Here is a 17825-nt window from a genome sequence, read left to right on the forward strand (position 1 = left end):
ATACTTTCTTCTTAGTTGTTATTTAAAATAATTTCAAAATAAAAAAAGCTCAGTTGCTGATTTCTCCTATAAAAAAGAAAAAAAATTATTTATAAATTTAAAAAATTGCACCAGTGTTAATTCTTCCTTATTTATGTTAATTTTTATTCACATACAAATTTCAAGTACCTTTTAAAATTCTTCATTGCTTTCAAATTTAAACAAATAATATAATCTCTATTTCATCCCATGCATCATGTATTTGAACAGATTTTCAATAATTTCTTAATATGGTTAATATTTGTATACATATATAAAATATTTAAACATACAAAAAAATATACTTTATTTGGGTGAAACGTAATTTAGGCATAAACACACAAAACTTAGGATTTATTGTAGTCTTATAAAATTATTATTCAATACTCCAAGTAGTGTCATTTTTCTATGTATAAATAAAGATATTTAGTTTTTAATTTTATTAAATTAATGAAAAAGTAAAAACAAAGCAAATTAATAAATACAATCACTTTGTAAAGTAAAGAATAATTTTAATTATAAGTATAATTGTTTGAATACAATTTTGATCTTTGGTTTTTAATACATCCGTGTACAAAAATGAGCAATTGTAGACCAAAAAATTTTGACAATAAATAATAGGATTATTAATTTAAACTTATATATATTTACATCTTAATTATAATTCTTATCTATTATTGCACTTATATTCAACTTAATTTATGATTACAATTCCTCTACTATGTTATAGTTACGTATTTGAATATTAGTATACTGGAAATTATATAATGACATATATTAATCTATAAAATATTAATTAAATCTTGGCACAAATAGTTTATTTAATTATACTTTTTATATCTTAAAGTTAATAAAATAAAAATTTGAGTTAATTTGAAAGTTCCTAATTAATAAAACTATAATTGAAATTAAATACTTCTAGTATAAGATTATCTAATCAAATAAGACAAACTAACTATAAGGTTTATTTCAGAAAATATTTAGTTCATCATAAGTTATTTAAATTTTAATGTAACAATAAGTCTTGTCAAACTCAAAAAAAAAAAATTTAACCATGATATGTTCATATTAATTAAAATCTACCTATATACCTAACTAAATAGTTTAGAACTTATCTCTGATATGATTACTATCTTTGAATAGTTGCATAGATTATTAATTTAAATTGAGGTTTATACAAAATATAAAACTGTTATAATAGTTAAAATTATACCTTATGAACATAAATGAACAAAGTAGTTTTAATATTTAAAATGGCACATTTTTAGGCCTGATTATTTTACAAAATAAATATTAGACTAAATTGTGTCTCAATATAAATTTCATTGAGCTTTCTTATAATAATTATTAATATTAAAATTACTTACCAAACATGTATATTATATTATTAACCATAAAATTAAAATTCATACTTGTAATATAAAAACTACATAATGTCTCAAATTTAAGTGTCAACATCAAGCAATTGTTGATATGGTGTTCTAACTGTATCTGGTTCAACAGTAGTTATATTCATTATTTGCAGTATTGGTTCTCTTTGTTGGTTTCTCTTTTGTTCAGTTTCTTTGAATTTATCTTCTAAATATTTATCTACCAAAGGTCCTTCAAAATCCTCCGGAAAACTGGGCTTGGAAGGTATTATATACTTGTATAAGCGTTCATTTAACACATAAAGTTGAGCTGTAGTATCACATTTCACATTAAACCACCAATCACATGTTAGTGTAACTTGATTGAATATGGTTCCATTTGGACATAAAAATGATGCTTGACCACCATTTAAATCACAATAATGCCATACCTAAAATTAATTTTTAAATTATTTAATTTTTGAAATTATACTTTACTTTACTTATTTTTTATTTCCTTATATGGTTTAGTTAAATTAAAAAAAAATATTCTTTATTAAGCTTTGCATATTAGTTTTTTATTTAATGATGTACATTTTAATAAATATAAGTATTATTTAAATTAAAAAGTACAATGGTTCTCATCCTGGTGGATCAACAACATTTCAGAGGAAGTGTGAATATTTTTAAAACCATAACACCTGAAATTGTTATTTCTGATTACTTATATTTTATTGGGCGTTATTGAGTAATTATGATATCTTCTATTTACGCTCACTGTAATTAATTTATGCCCACTATTACAGTTATTGTCAAATATTAAAAAAATTACTAAAGCTAAACTATACTAACCCTCTTATTAATTTTATTTAATAGTAATAAGTTTGAAATTTAATATTTAAAAATTTGAAATTTGAATAATATTTTTTACTTTTACAAAGAAATCAATAACAATTTAATGAAATATTAATTATTTATTGATTAGTTAGTTAAATCATAATACTTAAATCTTGTAGTGACAAGGGGGTCGTGGACTTCAAAAGGTTGAGAGCCCCTGATCTAGTGAAAATCAGACAATTAGAACCATATGGCTAGAATCCACTATTTATGTTTGTATGCGCTTCAATTAAATATAAATTATTTAAAAATAGTTATTTGATAGTAATATGTATCTATAATTATGAAGAAAATGGAAAAGTAAATAATTCTATATCCTGCATTTAGTTAATATTATATTTTCCGTTTCTAAGGTTGATTTTGTGGATAGATGTTAGGGATGGGCAAAATTGTTTGAACATCGATATTCTATGTATCGGTGAAAAAACATCGAAAAATGTTTTTTTCCCTCTAGAGCTGCTATCTGTTTACACCTTATTATCTGTACAGTGTACTATTTTCCTAATTAAATAATTGATTCAAGAGTTAAAATACTATTGTTAAACTTATATTTTTTAAATAGATATTAAATACTTATAATCAGGGATCGTAAGTTTATACATTCGCATGTTTTCTTTGCTACAACGGAAAATAGCTAATTGTGATAAAAATCCGTTTTGTTAACAATGGTAATAAAAATCCGAAGTTTAATAGAGCATTTTTTGTGTGTGTGTTGGCATATTTGGCATATACGAATAGTTGATTTTTTTTGATTTATTAGCGCATATTATTTTATCTAAATTCAACAAAATCGTTTTCTATGGAAGTCAAAAAAAAATTAGTTCAATAAATGTTTGAATTCATTCTTATTTACTATTCCGGACTTATTTATAAAATTTTGGTATTTTATCAATATTTTTATTTTTTATCACATTAAGTTCTAGGGTGGTTACTAGTTGCGTTCCGCTGTAAAAATTTCTTCCGAATTGCGGCCAGAGTTTTTTTGGGGTGCAATGAATTGCAGCCCGAGATTTAAAATTAAATTAATTTAAATTAACTTATGTAAATTTAAACTTAAAAAGCTTAATTTTACTTCACATTTATTAGATACTGCAGGTAGGTTCAAAATAATTTTTATTTAAACATTTTGGCACTGGTAAAAACATACATGATATTTTTTAAAGTTAAAAAGTTTTTTTGACATTAAAATCTGATATTAAATGTATTATTTTTATTAAAAAAAATTCACCACTGGTAAATACGTATATAATATTTATTGAAGTTAAAAATGTTAGTATAATTTAGTAAAATTCTTAGGTATTATGGCACAGGTAAAGACTTATATAATGTATAAATTTAAATTTGTCAATCTTCTAACCGCTTCATAGCATTTCTAATAAATGTTTCTTTTTCAATTATATTTTTTCTGCTAGTATTTAAGTGAGTGGTTCTTAATTTTATTTAGGTATCCTGTACATTATACAGAATATCGATGAATACAAAAAATTAGGATGAGCACTTTAGAACAAAGCGTTGAATTTCGAATGAAAAGCCTCACAAAATATTTTATCAGTCAAGATTAAATTATCTAGAGTTAGAAAACCCAACTCGTCTGTACCCAAAATAAATTCGGGCCGCAATTCGAATTAGACTTTTTTTCGTTGATATCTTTGGGACGCAACTAGTATGCAGCCAAGTTTTATAAGTTAAAAGCAGTGCCACGGAAACAATGTTATTGCGCACCACTACCACTCTCCTTTTATTGACGTGTCCATTTCAATCTATCTATTTTCGTTGCAACGTATGTTCATTAAATATAATTTTAATAAAATGTAACCTAAGAAATAATATAACTTTTAAAAATATGAATGGATAGTCCTTATAATTTAAAAAAATGCTTTAAATCCTATATATATTTTTTCGTGCATAGGATTTTTAATGCATATTTGATCACTTATTAGTACAATATTGCATGCTTATTTATGCGTTTTTTAGTGCATGAACTTAAGAGCCCTGATTATAACTGTATAGTTTATACTGTATAACGATTGTTGTATACTGCATACTAAAATAATACAATAAAAAAAATTCGAACATTTCGAACATATACATCGATGTTTAATCGATTAATCGAAAAAAAAACCATCGATGTCAAAACATTGATATATCAACCTAAAATATTGATGTTTTATGCCCATCCCTAATAGGTGTACTATAATTTAAACCTTTGAAGAACATAAAAATGTAGGCTCTATTTAAATCTCATATTTAATTATACAGTATTTGTATAAAATAATGTTTATTACTTGACAATGTGTTTCTGGATCTCCAAAGAACCCTTTGTATCTTTGAGTTTTACAATCAAAGCTAGTTTTAGGTATAACTGAGAGTATTGGATAATCTACTCCGGGTCTTCCTTGATTTCCTTCATAACTTGAATCATACTCGTCAATAGGATCCGGGCGATATACGGGCTTAGGTTTCATATGTTGTACTTGTTCATCTGCTTCATTTTGTAATATTTGTAATACAGCTGACAATGTTTGTATACTGGAACCGATGTTCTCTGCTGTTATCTTATTTGATAGTCGATTTCCCAAATCATAATCATTTAACAGCTCATTAAGTGCTCCATATTTATCTGTTGTAGTTGCAATTGGTGTTGTTGGCATTTTTGGTTTGGGTCTTCTTAATTTTTTGCCTTTAGTTGAAAATATCTCTTGTTTTTGAACTGAGTAATGAGTTGGTATTGTTGGTATAGTTGGTAAAAATCCATGGTCGTATTGAATTGGATTTGGTTGAAAATTTGGTCTGGGATTTGTTTGAAAAATTGGTCTGGGACTAGTTTGAATATAATCATAATAATAATTATAAGTTTTTTCTGTTTGAATAGTATATGGTATTTCAGTTGTTGGTACTACAATAGGTCTTCTAATTTTTGGAGAACTAGGGAATCTAAGATATGTTGCCGTTGTATGTTGTTGAGGGAGTTGATTTGAAATTTGAAAGTTATGTTGATTATGGGTAGGTGAATTTTGTTGTGGTTTCCTTTCATTTTGGTAGTAAAAGTTATTTGTCTGAGGCCTAGGTGTGTTTTGGTTTGTATTTTGATTTTGTTGTTGATAATTTATGTCATTGTCATTGTTGCCCACTACATAATACGTCACGTAAGGAACTAAGCGCCGAATACGTTCTGCTGTTGATAATACTGCATTTACATTTTGGCTTTTAATCGATATGTTTTGATTTCTTGAGTCTGCAACATAATAAAAGTTATTAGATAATTTTTATAACTTATACAACTATAAATCAATTAACCTATGATCTAGGGTCCATTATCTACTAATCACGTAAAAGTGTTTAAAATAATAAAAAATATCGTACTGTACACTAAACATTGTCCACAAACATAACAATTACAATTGTTTTTAGTTTCTATTGGTTAAAACCATAGCCGTATTAATCTTCTATACAATATAAATAAACTATATGATTAATAAAAAAAAAAAAGCGAAATTCCGAGGTTCAGTGAGGTACACTGACTGGGTGATATTTTAAACTTGAAACTAATGTACCATTGTTCTTGAAAGAACGATTCTGAGTGAAAGAGAGAGGTCGTGTGAATCAGTTTATTTTTCTAAATATATTTGATGTAGTAGTAATAGAACCAAATTTCTTAATAAGTTAGGTTTAAATTATTTTGGAAATTAAGAAGAAGAAAAAGAGGTTTGTTTTATCAAAGAAGTATAAATTATCAGTCGTTGGCCAACAAAATATAAGTATTATAGAATTTAAAAATAGTTCTGCAAATTTCATGGTTCGTACTACACGCTTTATAATATTAAATATATGTATATTTTACTCTTTTAAGTATTGCCATTTCAGTTTTACAATTGGGTTGTAATGTTCTTTTAATTGTAAATTATATTTTATATTTACTATATTAGAAATTATCATTTATAAATGAAGATGTTAAAAAAACTTATATTTGGTGGATTTGGATATAATTTTATACCTTCCATTTTATTTATTATTATTATTATTTTATTTACTTACTGTCTTTGACCAAAGAATTAATAATAAAACTATAATATTACTATATAATATTATTTTTGATCTAGATCGTGAAAATATAACAGTTAATTACTATAATAAATTGTAAGTTATAAACAATAATGAAACCATTATTATAAATAATATCAAAAAGTTAAAATATCATGTATATTATTATATCAGGGTTAATGATGTTGTTTTAACAATGTATGTGGAAATCTGTTTTGTATAAATTGTATGTTTTTTATATACTTAAATGGTAGCTTCAATATTATTTTAGACATTAAAAATAATATAACCTATAAAAGTTGATTCCATATAAATATGGTACCTGCGTGTAGTATTATTATAGGTGACTATTTCACAATTGGTTCACGAAAAGAATTTCGTGTCATTTATTCACTATTGTCCATAAAACGTAAGTCGTGATCAGAAAATCTCGTTTATTTATCATAGCATTCTGCAAGTATAAATAACTATTTTCGATGTATAAGTATTTTTATCTTTATACATTGAAATGTAAGTATTTGTAAGTCCAATGGTCCACACATAGTATTTTGCTTCTATACCGACAAAATTAATCTTGTAAGACGTTTAAAATAAAATGTAAAAGGGAAATCGCATTGTGTATATACCTATGTAGATATATAGTACAAACGAGTAGTTTCAACTTCAACGGACCTTATCGGTCTTATGAAATTATTTTAATTAAACTAGATGGTCGACTTTATAACAATAATTTATAGTGTATGATTGTTTTTCAAACATAAAATTTGGTATCCGAATTAAATTGAAATGTAATGAATGTAATGAAATCTGATCAATATTGGTTGAACTATAGTTTAAGTATTACATCTGCAGGGTGAAATTAAATATTTTTATTATATCACAAATATGGCTTATTAATTTCAGTAGTATAAAATAAATAAGAATTACAACTGTATTCCTAGAGAAAGTGCTGCTGTTTGTTTATGTGTGTGTCTTGAATTTGTAATTAATCACGACTGCTGTTGCCGAAGTTTGTATGCCAAAGTAATGGTTTCTGACCATTTTTCACGTATAATTCAATTTTGTGTTATGGAACGATTTAATAGTAATAGAAAAAATACAAGTCGAACTGGAAATAAAACTAGTAATATGTCTTCCTATATTGGAACCTTGCATAACTGCAAATTACATTTATAAATAAGTCCAACATATTTTACATGCAATATTATTTTTTACAGTGTGATTTTCTTATTTTCGCACAGTATTCTTTTTACGTAATATTCCAAACAAAATTATTAGGCAATTCATTATTCTTAAAATCTTAATTTAAACAATTTAACGTGCAATATATTGATAGGCTTACAGCTGTGAGAATAAGTATTTAAAACTATAACAAGTGCATGATATCGTATAATATATTTCAAATGGTAATTGTGCTTTATTTTTAATTCGTTTGCTAAGTATATAAGTAAAATTTAAAAAATAGTTACGTTATCATATTAATTAAATTCATATTTTCAATATTTAACTATTTAGTATTCATAAGTTCTAATCATTGGCGATCGCAAAAAATTTATCGGGGGGGGGGGGGGGAACAATTAAATCAAACACTAAAGAGTATATTAAATAAAAATTGGCGTTTTCGCAGTTGTTCAATTGCAAACCTTGTTATAAAATGTTCAACTAATTTTTTCCAGGGGCAAATGTCCCGTCTTGCCCCCCTCTGGGCGCCCATGATTCTAATTATATTAATGGGAATCAATTTTTTTAAAAAAATTTATTTTTATTTAAATATAAAACAATCTGTACAAACGGGCATATCAAGTAATTTTGATGAAGTAATAAGATAACATTAAAAATAACTTTTGAGGTAGTTGCTCATTGGTAATACCTACAAAATTTAAATGGATTTTCGATCACTAATAAAGTAGATCACGATTTTAATTATATTTGAGCCTGCAAGAGGTGATATAGGGAATGCAGGAAAAAATCATGTTTTTTCTGAGGAGTTCAGTACTGAAGATTAATTTGGTGTGAAATCGGTTACAGTGAAGTTTAGCGTAATCTTTGACATTTTTAACTTGTAATCGTAGGTTATTGTGGAGTAAAACGTTTGTCATGTACCATGGAATACTAATTATATTGCGTAGGGGAATATTCTGAAAAGACTAGATGGGATAAATATCGGTGGATGGTTTGTTGGTGAGAATCAATTAAAAGATATATTTAATTTTCACGTGTTATATTGTAGAAAAATGGATGTTGTTGAGCTAGTGCATTATTGAGGTTAAAAAAAATTATTTGGTTAAAAATATTACTAATTAATCTAGAAAATTTGTATTATTTCAAAATGTTGACAAAGTGTTATTATTTAATAGTTGGTTTTTTTTTTAAAAATGATTATTATAGTGGTTATTATTCTGTATGTAATTACCTATTACTTTAAATATCTATTAATGTCGGGCATTGTTTTATGATCAATTATTTTGTATAAAATATGTTAATGAAGACCTTGGCATCTTATTACCTTTTTATTAATTATTTTTATTTTAATATTTTTTTTATTGGTGGAATGAAGTTATTATTAGCTTGTAAATAAATAATAAGTTTATTTTATCAATTATTTATTTGTTTTTTGTTAAATTTAGATGGTTTCATAAGAAATATAACCTTTTTATGACATGCATTTATACTTTGTTATAATTGTAATGATTGTTATTATGAATTCAGGTGATGTAGGGGTGTTATATTTCTTGTTTAACTTAAATCTATTGTATTTTATGTCGTAGCAACTACTTTATGCTCTAATAATCATAAAGCTATTAACCAGTTTTAGGTAGGTATATATTATAATAAATTTTTTATAGTTCAGATTTCAAACTTCAGAACAAATAATTTGTATCAAAATTGAGCTTTTCCATAATGTATAATATACTATGATCATGATTTTATACTTATTTAATCAAATTATTTTCAAACTACTACTAATCTTTGTTTCTACTTAAAATATTTTAATACATTTTTACATTCCTTGCAGAATATTAGAGTGTGAAATATATTTATTGTAAACATGTATTTATAATTAATATGTATATACGTTAACAATAGGATTCTTATGTTTTAAGTAAAACGGAAAATGTATTTGATTGTAGACTATATTAAATTTCTTCAAATGTTTGATTTATATAAATAAATTTAATTATAGATAATATATAGATAATTAAATTTATAGATATAATAATGGATTAATAGATAGATAAATAGATATAGATAATTAAATTAACAACATAACTGTACTCAAGTAATTATTGGTCTAAATTCTAAATTTGTATGTGCATAATACAATGTAATACATGTACAATAATACATGTATACATATAACACAACAACTGAGAATATTCTATTGTTTTTCTTCAAAATAATTATTTTTAGTTATTAAAAATTACTATGTCAATGAAGAATATAATATTTGAATTTAAAGTTATGCAGACATAATTTATGTTCAAAACCCCAAAATAGTTTTTTCTAAATAGCTTAATACTTGAACTATGCATTTTTTTAATTTTTTTTATTATTTATAGGACATTTTAATGTATACAATTTATTTATTTATATAATTCACTATACCTGTATTTATACTCTGCGCGAAGTTTTGGCACAATAGCAGAACACTGCAAAACACGATACTACTAAGCGTGTCCATCTTGTACATAACACTGTGCGGAGGACATGCAGCATTCGATCAGATACTACTGTCCGAGAGTTGGAGTCCTCCTCCTTAAGCTTTGTTGTAGTGAATGGGAAATGGTGGATTCGAAAATAATAAACAACCTTTAGAAACGTATAGTTATGTAATTATACTAACTATATCAGAGAGTTTATTTAACTATCAAAACCATTCTTAACACTCGTTAAAATATTTGCATTGAATAAACCAACGTAATAATATTTTTTATACATTTAAATTAAATTTATTTGTGATTTTTTTTTTTTTTTTAATATAAATGATATAAAGCTGTTTTGTTATGTGTACGGTTTTAACTGAGCCTCCCACATAAATATCGTGATAATTGCAGAATTCTTCATTTAAATAAATATAGTACATTTTTATTGTGGTGAATATTTCTTATAAAACTATCGTATAGTTTTATTTATTTGAAAAAATATTATTTTTAAAATCATAACTAAGTAGGATCATCGTTTAACTAAGTTTTGATCGGTATCTTTTATTAAAAAAAAATAAAGAGCATTAATAATTGAAAATATTCCTGCAACATATTATGAGTACTTAGAGACTTTCATTTTCTTTATTTTGTGTATTATTTCAGTTTTTGTTGATTTTTTTTATATTTGAAATTGTATATTTAATGTTCTTATCGGATTGAGTAAAATGGTTTTTGTAAATATAGTTTTCAAATTTTGATAATAAAAATAATATACGAATTACTATGTAGTTTCAAATTATAATACTTGATAGAAGTGTGGTTTTCTTTTTTTTGTAGAAATTTATATATTTTAATGGTGTTGGATTTCTATTCTATTTGAAAAATTGTATGGTTCTTATAAGTATTATTATTGTTATCAATATCATTATAATCTATTGGAGTGTTTTGAATTTTATAATACTTCGATCATTTTGTAGAACATTGAATACATTGATTTATAATTTTTGCAAATTTATTGAAAGTTTTGCTTGATTGTATAGTAACTCTTCGTTATCCATGAATTTTTTATCTGCCACTGAATTTAGGTTAAAATTTTATTAATGCAATAACATTTTATCTATATTATACAAGCACTGTAGATAATTTAAAAATAAAATCGCAACTATGAATGTATGAGTATGTATGTACTTATTATAGTCAAGCCTCATAACTAAACATGTACGGTTAATAATCGTCAAATATTCAGTTGTCAGTTGATATTTATGAAACTTTGGAGAAATTAAAAAGTGGGAATACCGTAGCGCCATTTGCTAGAAAGAACGAAATGTACAAATATAGTGTTCAAAAAATACGAAAAAAGAAGAAACAACACAACGCGGTGTTGTCGAAAGTAATATAACGTTATTGTGATTTTTAAAATAAAAAAAATAAAATCTAACCTCCTTTTTTACATTGCTTTATGGTCTTGTTATCCGCAATATTTTACTGGAACGTAACCTCCGTGGATAACGAGAGATTACTGTATTATATTTTTAATGAAATAATATTGTTAGGTAAGTACTGTTGTACTGGTAATTGTTTTCTATAGTATTCATGTATAATTGTATATAATTTAAATTATTAAATAGTAATTATAACTGAATAATACATTCTTATGGCAATATACCTTAATTTATTTTGAGCGTGTTAAATGTATGATACAATTGATTAAAAATTAACTATAGAATCGTGAACTTTAACTCAAATTGTATTATGTAAAAAAAAAAAAAAAAATCTTTTTAAATGAAATTTCTAGCATCATATAATTGATGTAACTGCATATGAAATCTGATTCTTAATGAATAAAATTAAATTCAACTGACCGTAAACTGCGGTATAAATTACGCGCTTTGCAGTATTTTATTGATATGAAATATATGATACTATTTGCTCTTCGAATAAGATGTTGTTCAGGTTTTACTGTTACTATTTCTTCAAAACCCGTAATAGAAAATAAAATGTTGCTCCATATTTTTATTTAAAAATGAATAATTAACTAATCAAAAGAAAAATATTTAGTCTATTGACCCTTTAATTTTCCAATATTTCAATTAAATTGTCAAAAAAATTTTGTAATAAAATTATGGAACATGTTCTTTTAGCAAGTTATATTTTTTATAAGTTATTTTAGTTGTTATATTATATTTGTATAAAAACGTTACGGTTATATTATATTTTCTACTATAAATGTAAAAATGATAGTACCTACTTGATTCATTATTATTACTATTTAAATTATTATTTTTTATAGCTATAATTTGTTCTATATGTTTAAAAAAATTATAAATTCAACTAGCATAATATGCTGGTGTAATTGATATTTTTTTATAAATTTTTTATGTATTATAGTTAGATGATTATCGAGTTAAATAAAGTTATTTAAATTAGATATTTGTAAATAATGAACATATTTGTTAAATGTATAATATATAATTTACATGTATTTAGTTAGTTCCGGTTTGTAATTTAATGTTTCATATAGTCGTGTTTAGAGGATTTCACTACTATAGTTACAGTATAGGTCCATTTTCTAAGAATTCGGTATCATTTTTATGATGTTAAAACGAAAGTAGTTGTTGACAGAAAATAACACAACAATAATGACATAATAATATAATGTATTTACGGTTTTAAATATAATTTAAATAATACAAATGCTGTGTATCATGAACGTACAACATATTTTTTGCGTAATAAAATAAAATATTGATATTTTTATAAACATGAATGGTAAATTTTTTTATTTATTTTTTTTTTTTTATAATTATGAATAGGATAAAGGGCTTTTAGCATTTGTATATTTGTTTTGCATAATCTCAAAAATAGCATAGTACGAAATAAATATGTTTCATGCTTTCACAAAGCTAGTCTTGGAATTTACTTTTGTGTATAATTGTATATTTCGAGTTTTTTTTTTTTTGCTTTTTAGGGCATATTTCTGCCATTTTATACTTTTAGATGCAACTTTTAAATAATTTCCGATAATTTTCCTACCTATAGGACGATTTCAAAAAATGTCATTAATTTTGTCAATCTTTGATCTTTAATAATTAAATATTTTATTAACGTAGTCTTAATTCTGCCGTCTACGTATGTACGTCAATTCGTAATTCGTGTCAACTTCCCATATTTGTGTATTGTTTTAAAATACAATATTGTGTTAAAATGCCTGGTAGAAAACATAAGCACCAAAATTCTTTTTTTTGTTTGGCTTTTTCATCGTGCACCGAGTAACTGATACTTTTGCAGATTTAATGACCAATACACCTGAAGATCAAACAATTAAAAAATAGACTGATTAAATTTTAGAAACATATTTTGATTCCAGTATGTTTCCTTCTAAAATGTGGACTAATTCTGAATAATGAGATTATATGGACTAAAAATGCAGTTGAATCATGTCATCGACATGATTCAATAATATATTCGACATGTTCATATAGTAATTTAAGTATTAATCAAATTATAAAGCGAAACATATTTATTTATGGACTTTCTGAACTCTCTTAAAAAAAAATTTAGGATATATTACAAAGAAATAATAGTTCTATGGAAGAAATATATAAATACTAGTATGGCGAAATAAGTCATTTAGAATATGTGAAAAAAGTTTGATTAAAAAGTCAATCAATTTATTGAAGTTATATTTATTGTCATTCATTTTTGTGTATTATAATTTATTGATTATTGAAAATTTTAAATATTTTTAAAAACTTTAATATAACTTATAAAATATTACTTCTTTTGTAAAGGATGTATTATTTTTGTACTTTTGGTGTTAATATCATACTAGCCATAACAAGTATATAATATTAGATAATTGGGGCTTGTGTCCTATACTATTTGTTGCAAATTATACGTCATATAGCTAAAATTCCGAAAGATAAACAGTTTTTTAACTGTCGGTTAAAGAGATTTATCGGTGTCGATGTGTTTTTGACTGACGGCAAATTCCTATACGAGAAGTATTGTGACATATAAGTAGGTTGTGAAAAACAATTTAATGTTACGCAACATTTAAACGATTTTCAATTAATTTTTTAAATAAATCGCTTTAAAAAAATATAAAATTATGTTTTACTGTATAATATAGGGTTTTTAAGTGCATATGCTTGTATATTTAGTGATTTTTAAAGCTACAAGTCCTCTATTCTAAGTATGATGGTAACTTTCAATTTTTTTGTATACTCAATAAAAAATGTTTGTAGAATATTTATTTTTAAGATTGATTTATTCGTTATATATTTTCATTGTAGTCATTCATTGTTTAAGATCACTCTGTTATGTTTTAGTTCAACCTGTGCTTGAATATGCAAATGCTATAAATTCCAATGAATATCGGAGTTAATAGTTATATTTAACCTATTCAGGTTATTAATTCATTTTTAACATATCGACAGTTATTATTTAAGTGTACTAAGTCGTGTTAAAAAACCTGATATATATATATATATATATATATATATGTATCTAAGTGCAATTTTGATTGATAACTTCTTTATTCTTTATTAATTATGAAATCCATTTAAAATTAAATCTATATACAATACAGTATAGATACACATAAAATATTGTATATGTATTTCAATTATAGAACATCTGTTAGATATTGTAGGTATTGAAAGGATCATTAAACTTTATTTTCCATCGTATTCATCATTGTCCTTCATTGGAGCAAAGGTTAGATTGTGGGAAACAATAGACAGTATACGTCATGCACGGATAGTTGTGCGATGTACCTTAATGTCTGTAAAAATAGAAGAGTGCATGTATCATGTGATCGAGTTATAAAATAAGGACAAGGACAACTCCATTTAATATTGCATCGAGTGACAATTTATACGAGGTAAAGTCGTCCATCCCGAACAATTATTAATATTATTGAATAACAATGAAAAATATTTACACAAAACCAGTTTGATTAAATTTTAATACGGGTGGTCTTTAAGGTACGATCACAAAGTTCAATGCACTTTTTGACATTTTTCCAATATACTTTATACATGACCGTATATAATGGCCAATAACAAATCCAATGACAATACAAAATATCACAATCATTTTGTCACGTATTAAATACCTAGATCGTATTACGATGATTTGTTACGTGATGATGTCCAGCTGAAGATGTGAAAAATTATATTTTTTAAATTAATCTTGCCAGTAATAGAAAGTTACGTTTATTTCACCTTCGTGTACCTTTTTAACGTTAGGTCGTGAGCTTTCAGCTCTAAATCCTATTTATGTTACAAATAATCAGTATTTACTATAACTTATGTGTTTCGCATTCAATCGCGTATTGTATATATTATCTATACTATTCTTAATAGATTTGCAAACCTGCTAGTTTTATTATGTTACCAGTTGGTTCATTAAAAATGTTCAATATTCTTAAAGGATTTCATTAAATTCTCAACAAATACTATTACTACAACATCCGATCACGCAATACACTTAATGTTGAATATTCATAATATTTTTTAAACATTTGTCAAAATATAACTAATAAATGTATTATGTGATGCGATTATTATCTAAATAAACACTTATTAAAATTTAAATGAAGTTATGTATTCGTTTTTAAGAAATGTGTCTGGAGTTACGTTTTTAATTATAAATACTTGTTAATTTAAAAACATCATTAACTATGAATTGATCATAAAATAAAATTATAAATAATATTATTTTATACCGTTTAAAATTTTTTACTAGTAAATACACAGTTATATATTTTTTCTGTTCCGTTAAACTCAAAATACATTAATCCAGAGTGATAATTAAACGAAATTATTTTTGAAATCGAGAGTTAACTTTCTCGTTTAAATGGCTGGCTAGCTTGCTGGCTCTTCGTAAAATGTGTGATAATATTGTGTGAACCGTATTCTGGGAGTTAGTTAATAACCCGTCCACTTTCGTTTTTACAATTAATTCGTAAAATACCTTTTTATATTATTTTACATAATCATATACGTATAATACCCAAGCTGAAAAGATATAATTACTAGATTTTCTTTGAGTCTGCAAAAACATTCCTGACCATATGTTTATATAAGTATGTTATTCTTCTGAGTTATTATTTTTAAATTATATTATTTCTCGTGTTTTAATGTACAGAAGAATAATTGACAATAAATTAGAGCGAAAGTAATAATAGTTGTTATTCGTTTTCAAATATTTTTTAATGTTCATAGAACTGGTCTTGACATTGATTTCTGATTTTTTTTTATTTTGTCCTTGAATCTCTTTATCTGTGAAAGTAATATATGGTTTTGATTTAATTGTTGCAAATTTATTTTAATTTTTACTAATTATTCAAGTTGTTCACTATGATCTTGTTTTGCAACATTCGCTTGGTATAAACTTATCTATTATAATTGATTAGTGTCATAAACTCACATTTATATACATACCCGTAACATTATTTTAATAATTTTACTATGTATTTTTTTTTTCGTTAAAAGGACGTGATGAACTAGTAGTTCAAACATTAAAGTACATTTTATGCATGTCAAAACTATTAAAGGTAAATTCATAGAATAGGATCTTTATTTTTTGTTTTATGAGTAAAACATTATCTGAGATGTTGCGTATTTATTTACTCGTTAACAAAAACGCATAAAAGTTATATATTACAATTTGATAAATTTAAAAAAATTGTACAATTCATTGTAATTAGTTATAATATAAAAATGCTGTATTACAAATGTACACACAAAAAGAGCCTTTATTATGAATTTACACTGAATGATTTTGTTTCGTGAGTTATGCTTTTTTCTCTCATATTTTGTTATATAGAAATTATTAGATATTTTACTTATAGATCTACAGATACAATCACGATCACGCACATATTTGCGCCCTGTATCCCATATCTTCGTCGATCTATGGGAATGTTACGTTCGTGTTGTACACTTTTATGTACTTAACATGCTTTCTTAAGATTTTATTTTTTTTGTATGTAATAAACTGTAATTTACTCCACTAGTTGAGATGTGTTAATAAGTAGGAGTTATTAAGACGGTGCTACTAAAATCACTGTAATTGATAAATTGACGCGACTAGTCGACTCGTAACTAAGTCTATCTCCTCGCTACTGTGGATAACCGAGTTATTTCAAAGTTATCTTATCTTTTTATGAAGTATTGTTTATTTTTTCTATTATGGAGTAAAATGTTAGTATACAATTCGTGCACGGAATTGAAAAACGTCTTTACAACAATTGAAGACAACGGAGCAACAACCAGACTTCTTCATTTTTTTGATAATATCGTTTTTTCAGCTTTTATTATTACAAAAAATATTTAATTGATTGGTGTCGATTGGTGCAACAATCAAGCAAACCCGATCATTAAATACAGAGATATACAAATAGAGATGTCTGGTTTCTATTATGGTGGAACAACTTTTGTAAGGAATATTAACTTAATCTCATTCATTTGTTCTTATCTATAGTCCCTTCCCAAAAAAATTGTATAAATACATTCCTGCCAGTATATAATTATACAATGTATAATTTATGCAATGTTATAGATAAGATTACTATTTGCATATTAATTACATTATTTTTGTACATTTTAAGTAAAAAAATAATTTTATGGTACAACAACTAGACATTATTCAATTTTTTTTGAGTATTCAAAAATAAACGGAATTTTTTTTTTATGAAATCAATTATAATTATTGCTAAGGTATTTGAATATATTTTTTGTAAATTTTTAAAATTATTTATTAATTTTTAAAACAAATTTTTGTTCCTCTTGAAAATTTGAAAAAGTGTAGATGTTTTGTTGTTGGAGCGTGTTCTTCAATTATTGCATATTAAAGAGCTACTCCTAAA

The 17825-nt window shown here is 24.7% G+C and overlaps 1 protein-coding gene across 1 annotated transcript; it reads right to left on the reverse strand.

The window, feature by feature from the left end:
• Positions 1-1378: 1378 nt before the first annotated feature.
• Positions 1379-10064, reverse strand: LOC112693912. Its single transcript, XM_025569174.1, has 3 exons — positions 9912-10064; positions 4550-5499; positions 1379-1819 (listed from the first exon to the last, which is right to left on the reverse strand). The coding sequence occupies exons 1-3, from the start codon at positions 9994-9996 to the stop codon at positions 1463-1465; spliced, it is 1392 nt and encodes a 463-aa protein (XP_025424959.1). The 5' UTR covers positions 9997-10064; the 3' UTR covers positions 1379-1462.
• Between the last annotated feature and the right edge of the window lie 7761 nt (positions 10065-17825).

Source organism: Sipha flava, unplaced genomic scaffold (genome assembly GCF_003268045.1).
Source record: "Sipha flava isolate LNK unplaced genomic scaffold, YSA_version1 119_pilon_pilon, whole genome shotgun sequence".
In the NCBI taxonomy this organism is placed as follows: Eukaryota; Metazoa; Arthropoda; class Insecta; order Hemiptera; family Aphididae; genus Sipha; species Sipha flava.

Bases quoted from the DNA above. Each gene is read 5' to 3' on its own strand.
- LOC112693912 (XM_025569174.1), bottom strand. From the start codon at position 9,996: ATGTACAAGATGGACACGCTTAGTAGTATCGTGTTTTGCAGTGTTCTG. The intron at 5,500-9,911 runs GTATAGTGAATT...ATTATGTTGCAG, and splicing joins CGCGCAGAGTATAAATACAG to ACTCAAGAAATCAAAACATA. The intron at 1,820-4,549 runs GTAATAAACATT...AATTAATTTTAG, and splicing joins ATCCAGAAACACATTGTCAA to GTATGGCATTATTGTGATTT.